Raw genomic sequence first — 10,585 nt, 5'->3', positions numbered from 1 at the left:
AGTCTTTCTTTCTTTAACATTCTTTTTCTGGCCATCTTAGTTCACCTACTTATCTCCTGATTAAATTATATTATGGTTTGGTGACATAAACTGAATGAGCTGACAAATTGATTTCAAGTCATATTTGGTTTCGGTTACTATAATTCTAACAAATGGTTAAAAAGTACACAGACACCACATTAATGGACAACGGATGGACAATCTTTTACTTGTCCATCTTTTGAGATCACTTTTGACCCTGAAAACAGGAAGGTTTTTTTCCAGATTACTCATCAGAAGCCAAAATGTACTCTGTTTGCCATAGGTTAAAGATTTTATGGCAAGTGAGGATTTAAAAATGTTTTCTTGAAGTTTCTGGACTGGTTTCTGAATTCCGATTCTTTGTTTTGAATTAAAGGTACAACAGCAGATTAGTTTATAAGTGAAATCTGACCATTCAGGGGGGGAGGAGATGTTGCTGCGTTTTACATTTGTCCCAAGGGGTTGGACCCGTCGCCCATGGCGGCAGCGGCAGCGTGGTGTGCCGCAGCCAACGAGAGGGGAGCCCCGTCCGATGTCACCGTGACCTTCTCCTCCTCGCGGCGCTTCAGACAGGCTGCCTTGGGGTTCAGGTTTCGCTCTGGACAGAGGGAGAGAGAGGGGAGAGACTGTTATTCATTCTGCAGTTTTCTGCCTGTCTTTTGTTTCTCTGTTTCAGTGAGGGAGTTCTTTGTGCTGAATCAATAAATAGGTAGTGAGACTGAGGCAATGAAGCCAAAAACTTCAGCCTGATTGAATACAATCAACAGGTGTCAGTGCTGCCCTCTTCTGGAACTCCCGAAGCACTACATGTGCTGGAAATCTAATTGAACCTTTTTAACCCTAAAATTCCACCTTAAATTTCCCCTTAAGTGGCTTAAAATAAAGAAACCATTTTTTATGTTTTAATACTATATTGACCCAGCTCTTCAGTAAAGCTGTATGCTGTTTTTAATGAGTAAAGCATTCAAACCCCAGACTCTATGCTTTATATGGCTGCACAGTTCAATCAAATGGAAATATATCTTTTTTTATATAATTTTAGACACGTTTGGACACAACAAAGCTTGGCTGCACAGCATGAGTTTGTAAAGACAAAGCCAAAATATTGGTCTGGATGGGGTATGTTACCTCATTTGTAAAGGCATCTTAACTTTGCCAAACTATACATTGTTTGAAAGCACAAATACTGTATATGATTCTATCTAATGGAAAAGGTTGCCATTATTCTATATTTTTCTAACTAACAACAAATCCCATGCAAAAAAACACCAAGAAATTTCCTATATTATAGAATGATTGACTGATATTTTCAGCGGTGGATTCATTGTACGTATGACTGAGTCAAAATAAACTACTGTACAGTGTGTGTGTCCATGGTAATGAAGAAGCATTTTACACAGTACAGCACTGTGGCTCACTCGTGTGTTTTTAATACAACATAGGCTATATCAGGCTTTGGATACACAGACAATAATTGTTAGAAGGATTGTCATAGGATTTTTCGATAATTAAGACAAAATTGTGAATATTACCAGCCTCATCCTTTAAGATCCCAATATCACTGCACCTATAGTTGCTTACTGCATACGAAACAGAACAGTACAATAAAGAAATATGTGCCTGTGTACATTGTCCCATCGAATCACTTATCGACTATACAGACTGTGTTTTTTTGTTAGTACAGTTCAAAGAGTTTCCTTTCAGAAAAGATCATGATAATGACTGTACTGAAATTTTAGGGATGGTCCACAAAAAGTGGGGTGCTTCCTCAAAGGAATAAATTAACAAATTCATTTAAATTATTCATTATTTTAATGTGTACAAACCAAGCAGCAACTTTTGTGGCTGGAAAATAAACCAATACGGAAGCAACAAAAACTGCACTTCCTTAGCAACCACTTGAGGCTTACTACAGAAGTAAGTCAATCTCCATAAAGCCCAATATTAAAATATTGAACTTTACAACATGTTTACAGCCTGGTACAAAAACAGCTTGGGTCTCTATAGCTAAATTCCCTGTATGGTATTGAATTTTAATAAAACTCACCGGTTAAGATGATATTAAGACTTGAAGTTATGAATTACAGGTGGCTGGTTTTAGTAACCAGGCTTCATTCAGCCCGTCTCAGCTCCACCTCTTTGCCCATTTTTTTTAGCTGCCAGGATGGCGATGGCCAGAACCAACCACACTGAGCATCACAATGGCTCTTCAGGGAAGTTTTTGTGATGTCCGTTTTTATTTCTACAGTTTATGGGACAAACTAGTATTTGACCACTAGCATGGTGAACTATCTAGGTTAATAATTTTATAGTTTATTTACTATTTCTATAATGATGTCAGTAAACAACAAGGTACAGTACTTTGATGATGTGATCATTACAGGGGAGTTTGTGTTTTCATATAAACAAACAAATAGATAAACAAATTAAGATAAAAGCAAGCCAGTCTGGTGCAGTATGTGTGGTTTATATTGTTAGTTACTGAGGTCAAAGGTCATGTATCTTTATATGAAACTGACCTCGGACTTGTTGCTCCAGACTGAGGATGACAGCCACGGCCTGGTGCAGGATCAGTAACTTGGTCTGAGGTTTGTCGCTCTTCAGGTGCAGCTGGACCATCCTGCCCAGCTCCTTGAAGGCCTCGTTGATGTCGCGGACGCGCAGACGCTCCCGCGCGTTGTTGGCCATTCTCCGTTCCCGCTCTCTCTCCATCTTCTGCTCCGGAGAAAGGTCCTCATCGTCGTTGTTGCTACGGTGACCAATGATGAGGATGAGCAGGATGCAAAGGAAGGGGAGGATTTGAGGATGAAAGCTCAGTTTATGTGTGTAGATCTCAATACAAATCAGCAGTGGATGCTGGTTATTGCTGACCTTTACAAGATGATTCATTAAGTGACAAAAGAACAAGGAACAGGGCTTGGGAACAGACATCGTGTTGTGCTGCATTCGGGGTATTTCAAGTCTGCCAAGTTTTCATGGTAATATTGTGAGTTCATTCACTAGAGATGAAGTGACTTGAAATAACTGAATTTTAATTTCTATCTTTTAGTGCAGAATTTACAAGAAGAATAGCTAGTTGAGCTCACTGTAAACTAGTGGGAAACTAGTTAAACTTACAATATGTATGTTTCTGCCACATCAAAACAATGTTTAAAAAATATGGTTGTCCATAAATGTGGACCTGTATATTCAAGTGAGTGACTTTTGTGAGTACTCCACTGATTTAGCACTGCACTCCTATTGTTGAATATTGTTTTTATTCCATGCATTCTTCTTTCTTGCCCAAGCCTGCTAGTAGCGGCTAATGTAGCTCTGAGCCTCTAGCCTCAAGCAGTGTTGACGGGCTACAGGGGTCTGGTAAGTTCAAGTGTTTCTAATTCCAGACCTCCAGATTTGTTTTATTTTCAAACTTGTAGTCTTCAGCCCAGACTCACGCGGACTAAACTGATCAGACAGCTCCCTGCCAACAGCTTTGCTGATTATACATTCCCAAACCCTGTAACATAGCATGGGCAACATATTTAATCTGTATCTTATCTTAATCATCAAAACAATTTGCATTATCATCATCATCATTATCAACATCATCATCATGGCCGCCACCATCATGTACAAATGTCTGGGTTTGGGATCCAAATATTTCTGATTTTAATCGTCCTCCTGGTGAAAAATCTCGTTGGAGGGGTGAAGGCTGCATCCAGGATGGGAAATCAACACAAACCAACACTTTCAAATTTTGCTGGCTTCCATGTTCATACAATGAGTGGGTTACACAGGTTTACTCTTTGGTTCTTTGAAACATGTTTGTGTTTTTAAAGGCTTGTAGATTCTTGCCAAGAGTAAGAATATTAATTTTCTATGTCTCTGTTGGTGTTGATTTCCCAGCCCTCAATGTGACCCGGCACTTCTTTGAGAATATTGACCGTGGGCTCTACTCTGTTGTGTGAGAAACAGTTAAAACCAGGCCCAAGACCATGGAGAGACTGACGGGATAAAGTGGGAGCTACATGTCCACTGGGAACCTCTCTTCGTCTTTATAGTGCTTGCTTGGCTCAAACAGGTCGACAGCAACCACAGGCAAAGAGAGATGCCTGGTGGATACGGACATTCCGTGTACAAGAAGTCTCTGTATTAACTGATGCATTTAGCTGCTTCTCATCACACTTGGTCACTTCATCAAAGTCCAGAGGCTGGTTCCCAAAACACCCACAGCTTAAAGTCCTTCCTTGTGTCCTTTCTCTCCAAAACAAGAGAAATCGACCTCAACTGAACTCAACTGAATTGAACTTTTGTGGTTGCTACCAGATGGTGGAAGAAGTATTAATATAACTGAATTAAGTTGAAGTATTGATGCCACAATGTACAAATACTTTAGAAGTAAAAGTAATTTTTACAGTATCCTGGTATACAATTCCTGCTCTATCCCATAAAAATGCTGAATGATCATGTGTTCATTGAGAATGAAATAAAATAAAATTAGGGCACTAATTTAGTTTGTACAAAATCCAAACCAATGTAACATCCTGAACAGTTTCTGTCTCTTGAAGAGGTTTTGTATTTGTACATTTCGGAACAAGGAAGGTCTCTGAGAGTGTAGGTGTTTTGCGAAAACGCATGTCCCAGCCCAGCTTAGATTTTTGATGAAAGCGAACGTCTGAGGTAGGCGGGGTTACCTAGATCTTGACCTATCAATAGCTTTGAGATCCTTGCTGTCAATGTCCTCCTTCTTGGAGTCCAGGGGCTTCGTGTCCTGCAGGAGGTTCTCGTCCCCCTCGTCCTCAGACTTGATCTCCGAGCTGACGGAGGAGGTACTCTGGCCCTGAAGGCCTCCAGAAAGGGCTACAGGAGGAGGGGGAGAAAGAAGAGGAGGGGTTAGAATGTGATAGATAAATACAATATATGGCCACAAGGAACTTATGGTTGATAATATGGTTGAAAGCCCAGTACGTGAAGCTTTGAGCTAAAGAGGCAGACATGCGACAGAAAGGTCGCTGGTTTGAAACCTAGAAAGGGCAGACCAGGTGTTGTTTCTTTTACGACTATGATTTTTATTTCCCTAATTTTAATAGTTAATACAATTAAATTTCAATTAAATTTTATTTGTTATAGCGCCAATTCATAACAGAAGTTATCTCCAGACACTTTTCCAAATAGAGCAGTGCTAGAGCCCCAACTCCTTTAACATTTAAAGAGACCCAACAGTACCACCATGACAAGCACTTGGCGACGGGGGCAGGAAAACTGCATTTAATACAGGCAAAACCTAGGACAAGACCCTTCGGCTCTAGGTGGGTGGTCATCTGCCTTGACCAGTTGGGGGGAAAGAGAGAGAGAGAGAGAGAGAGACAGAGACAGAGAGAGAGACAGAGAGATGTACATAATGTCAATAAGATGTCTGTCCATCTTGGAAGAGGGATCCCACCAGGTTGAGACTGTAAATGGAACATGTAAGTCATGAAACAAGCCTATTGCTAAATGTGAAGGTTGTTCTGACTAAATTCACACTTCTAGGTTCAATAAAAGGGTGCAGTAACAGAAACACAAAGAAAAATCTACCTTATTAGATTGCTGCGATGATATAAAAATATGTTGCATTCATGCCATATCTGTTATCATCTACGAGCATCCACATCCACGTTGGAAAAACAGTGTATATCAGCTTAAAGTTGGACATGTCTGACAACAGCATTTGACAACATTGGCAAAATAGCTGCAGAGCCTCCAACACTGTCAGCTACATCGAAATAAAATCTAATATCAACACTGTATCTGTGTCACTGTGTAAACCAATGCAAATGTGATAAAAAGAGCTAATGTAGCAATGGCCATCCCGTAACAATGACTGAACCCCTTAAGTCTGAATACGTAAGGGGTTCTTGTTCTTCCCATTCTGCCAACGTAGCGTGAATGCAGCATCAGGCGTGTCTGAACACAGCTAATCCTCCAGTTGACCCCCAAGATGGCGACACGAGAGAGTTGTGATGCAGACGTGAAGCCTCTGTACCCTCTATCAGCCTCTCTCCTCAGCCCAACAGTGCAGTCTTTATTTGACGTCTGTATAGATCCGTCACTGGGACTCTGCCAACTTCTCAGTCAACACAAAACACTGCGCTCTGTTCCCACACATTCACACACGACCAACTGTCGGCCATTTTGAATCTCCGTCTGCCTGACTGGAGGCATTTTGTTTGCAGCTTTGAGTGACGGCCTGTGTTTGGTTTGTGTGCTCGTGTCTCCATCCATACAATCGTGGCGCGCTTGTGCATAAATAGCTGCTTTTAAAAAGGCTTAAAACTGTGAAAAGTGACTTTGTGCTTATGAATGTCTGATTGAACCCAGACAGACACAAACTGACAGTGGAAGACAAAATGCGGAGGAAATAAAAAAGACTTATTGAGGGTAGCAAGTCTGAACCCCAGAGTCATAATGTCTGATCTAATCTAGTGTCTGGCAGAAGTTTTGTGTGATAAAGTATGCTCTTCCTCTTTGTTCGGTTTAATTTAACTTTCCAAAGCCCCAGTTTGCTTGACATGTGTTGGCACACATATTGCATCATTTCCTGTTAGTACCGAACATTAAAGTGCATTGATTTGTAGTTTTTTAACAAGGGCATTTTCAACGCTTTCTTAGTGTTAAGCTAGCAGTGTTTACACTATTATGCAGACGTTTAGGAGTACTTCACCAGCATTGCTGTATGTTTTAGAAATATTAGAAATACAGAGGTCCAAACTGAACTCCCTAAGGGGGTTTTGGGGCATCAAAACATAAAAGTAGTTATTTTTATGCAATTATTTCACAACTTTTATTGTATACCCCTCGGAAAAAATAGTGCGGTCCATACCTCCTGGACCTCAGTGGTGGGTACGGCCATGCTCACCAGACGTAGTGGTGCTCAATAAGAACTAAGGGTTATCATGAGGACAAAAATCAGAAGTGCCGGTACTCAGTACTGGTGAGTGCCGACCCATTTCAGGCACTGATTCCACACCTCATGATTTATACTCCACTGCCAACGTTTAGTGCTTTGTTCCATTTGGGTGAACCTGCCCTTTAAATTATAAAATGATGTCTTTAGCATATAAATTCACTGCTAAGTGTATGTAATAAAATAAAATAAAACCACCCAACCTGCTGTAGAGAGATAAAACATTTTTTAAAGAGCGAGAAAGAGAGTATAAAGTACACATAATATAAATATTAACATAAAATACTATCAATATAATATAAATCTTCTCTACATAATTATTCTGAAATTGAGAGAGAGGAGGAAACCAAAGCTTTGCTGCTGAAGTTGAAGTGTTTGCTGCCAAAAACATTTTAATACCCTTTATTTACAGCCTCTACACATACTACTCTGTGTGTGTGTGTGAGAGTGAGGAACAACTTCTTCTGCCCGAGTGTGTGTGTTTCTCTCTCTCTCACCTCATTACACACTTGGCTCCAGCTGCCGCTGGCTGAACTCTGCTGCCAGCAGACTCATTTTCAGCCTTTAAAAACGAGCTCTGGGCTAATTTGATCCACAGTGCGCCCATATACACTTTTCCTCCTCCATATTCATATCACACACTGTATGCGTTTACCCTCCTCGTTAGGCTTTTCGCCGCTCGGGCGTTGAAGTAGAAGCTCGCCAGATGAGATCCATGTGAGTGCCTGAACTGGACTCTTCCACAACTTTCTGACCCCCGTTCTGGGACAGTATCCTCGTCTTCATCTTGCTTTTTTATTTATTATGTATTTGTTTTTCCTCTTTACAGATTTGTTTCTTTTCTTTTTCCTGTGTACCCCGTTTCTTCTATGCTTTGTATCCTCTCCATTTTATCTCCTGCAACTCTTTCTCATCTTCTTCAATATTGCATTTCCTACTCATCTTCTTATGAATTTTCCATTTTGTTTTTTCTTCCTTTTCATCTTTTTCTTCCCATGTATTTTATGTGCACTCTTTTTTGTTTATCTCTTTTCTTTTTATCCTTCTTTTTTGTCATTCTTGTTATTATTAATCCCATTTGACTGTTTTGAGATCTACTTCCTCTGTCTCTTCATTTGACTCCATGTCATCCCTTTCTTCATCTTTATTGTCTTCTTTACCTTCCTCATCTGTTTCCTTTTTCTTTGTTTTCATTCCTCTTAATCTTCACCCAATTCTGTACTTTTCACTTTCACTTTTCTCTCCTGTTTGTGTTCCTCTTCATCTCCTCTTTTACTTCCTCTTCATTATTTATTTTATGTATTTATTTATTTATTTACTTACTATTATTATTACATGGTGTTGGAAATGTTAATTTGGTGTATTTGTGTGTGTGCACAAGTGCATGATGGGATACCAGTGGGATGCCTGTGTCTATATGGAAACACACACACACACACACACGCATGAACAAAAACAACAGATGCTGACACTGTTTGTCCATCACTGGCTCTTTGTGTGCTTGTTTCTCTGCTCACTGTTCACTTAACATAAAATCTGCTGCAGAGCAAAGACGGACACGTGAATGAAGGGACTATTTTCTTGTCATCTGTATACGTTTGAATAGAGCCACTGAAACACAGAGGAGTAATGTGAACCTAACTAGTAACTAATAGTCTGACTAATGTTGGGTTTTGGGGTCTTACCGCGGTACGGGTCGGGCTGGCTGAGGTCTGGCGATGTGGCCGACTGAACGGGCAACTGAGGCACCGGCACCTGACCCGCCATCGAGTGTCCGGCACGCAAACTGCCCACGCCGCCGCCATCTTCTCTGTGAGAGCCCACCTGGAAAACAGAGAGAAGAGAGAGAAAAGGATAGTGAACAAACAGCTTCTCTGATTCTGTCTGCAGTTACAAACACAACAGTGACTCACATTCTAACTTTGCCACATGTAGGTCCAAACTGATGGTTTCAGGCTGGTCTGACCTCCCCTGAGCTGACACGAAGTTGTGTGTAATTTCATCGTTGTAACGTTGTTTTCAATAGTAAAATGAGAGCTCATGAAAAATTCATTGAACCTATTAGAAATAGATTTTCTGTGCTGGTGTGCAAATAAAGGCTCAGGCTAAAGGGGACTCCAGAAAATGGTGGTGGAAATTTTCTGCTTTATAAACCCAAATAAGTTATATTTTACACTAAGTAGTGGCATGTTGTTTAATCATTAGGTCCCATAATTACTTCAATTATATAAATGTTTTAATATTTATGTATGTACCTTGCTTTTAAATGCCGTCCTGTTTTGTCTGTTTGCATTGTGATAATGCTTGATCAATAGGTTTGATTGTATTAGTTCAAATACGTTTTTATTTTTTCCATATCTTAAAGTTGCTCATTATACTTTATAGCTAAAATAGTCTAAAGTGACTGGAAGCATGTATAACTAATTAATTATATTAGTTTGAATGAAGAAAAGTGTCACTCTTCAACATTACGAAATCATTTAACACCAGATAGTCATAAAAATCAACACTGGTGAAGGAATGTAACACTGTGCTGTAATGCTCTATAAATATAAAATGACTAATAGTTCTTTGTTCTTTTTTCTTTTCTCTTTTTTCCCTTATTTCATTCTCCAGATGTTGTAGTTCTGCTGCAAGCCTGCTGAGGGCATCCTCTGCCTTTCTAAGACACTGAAGATCTCCATCTGTCTGTCTCTCTCTCTCTCACACACACACACACCATCCGGCCCGATGTTTTTTTTCTCCATTTTTCCAGTACAGTACAACTCTGGTAGGCAAACTGTGCTCCGCTCCCTCAAACTGCCTGCACTTGTGTGTTGATGTGTGTGTGTTCCAGTCCAGGTTCATATCTGCATGTCTGACATGTATATTTACAGTTTTTTTTTTTTAACTCAAGTGTGTTTTTTATGTGAGTATTGAGGGAAATACTGTAAGGGTGCATGGGTGTGTTTGTGTGTGTGCTTGGCTGAATCCTATCCATCTGTCTGCCACACACACACACACAAACACACACACACTTTCACACGCACACACGTACACACGACAGCACAGCAACTGACAATTATCTTAATGCCCATATGTTTAATTGTGGGATTTCTAATTCCCAGAGCACCGAGAAGCTTCCAGCAGGGACTCACTGTTTTGGCACGAGATGGGCTCTCTTTATATGTGTGTGTGTGTGTGCGTGTGTGTGTGTGATGCCAGCTTTCTTGTAGCATCCTGGGGTTCAGAATAGTCTTTCCCTCACCCTCCTTTTCCTGAGCGTTTTACTTTGAACATATCAGCAGGACAGTGGCTCTATATGAGTGATGACATATATTTAGCAGGGTTTACTGTAGGTGGCATATAAATATTGTCTGATAGTTTTGAGCTGTAGTGTGTTGAATGGCAGTGTAGACACAGAGGATCTTTAATAGTGAGATAATCAGACTGAAGTGCCATTTCACTTTTTTTTTAATAAGCAGGGAGTGAGAAATGCATTCAGCCATTGTCATTTTATTTTTAAGTGCTGGTGGTTGCAAGAAGCACTTAACTCAATGTTTGTCATCAAATAAATATATCAGTTTAAGACTAAAATTATGGAAGATCACCCATTTAATTAGAGCGTAATTTATCACACAGCTTCCTCTGGAGCCACAA

General features: G+C 40.1%; 1 protein-coding gene across 1 annotated transcript in view; it reads right to left on the bottom strand.

The window, feature by feature from the left end:
- Positions 1 to 10,585, bottom strand: part of LOC118332833 (transcription factor 4) — a 36,736-nt gene that overhangs the window by 10,440 nt on the left and 15,711 nt on the right. The window contains exons 5-8 of the mRNA XM_035668261.1: positions 8,632 to 8,770; positions 4,695 to 4,860; positions 2,541 to 2,770; positions 469 to 619 (exon numbers count right to left, since the gene is read on the bottom strand). Coding sequence (XP_035524154.1) covers positions 469 to 619; positions 2,541 to 2,770; positions 4,695 to 4,860; positions 8,632 to 8,770 — 686 coding nt within the window. The remainder of the gene's footprint in view (positions 1 to 468; positions 620 to 2,540; positions 2,771 to 4,694; positions 4,861 to 8,631; positions 8,771 to 10,585) is intronic.

The sequence above is a fragment of the Morone saxatilis genome, unplaced genomic scaffold (assembly GCF_004916995.1).
Source record: "Morone saxatilis isolate NCDOM2014 unplaced genomic scaffold, NCSU_SB_2.0 Contig21, whole genome shotgun sequence".
Classification (NCBI taxonomy): domain Eukaryota; kingdom Metazoa; phylum Chordata; class Actinopteri; family Moronidae; genus Morone; species Morone saxatilis.
Note: the sequence above shows the minus strand (reverse complement) of the source record. Positions and strands in the feature narration are given on the sequence as shown.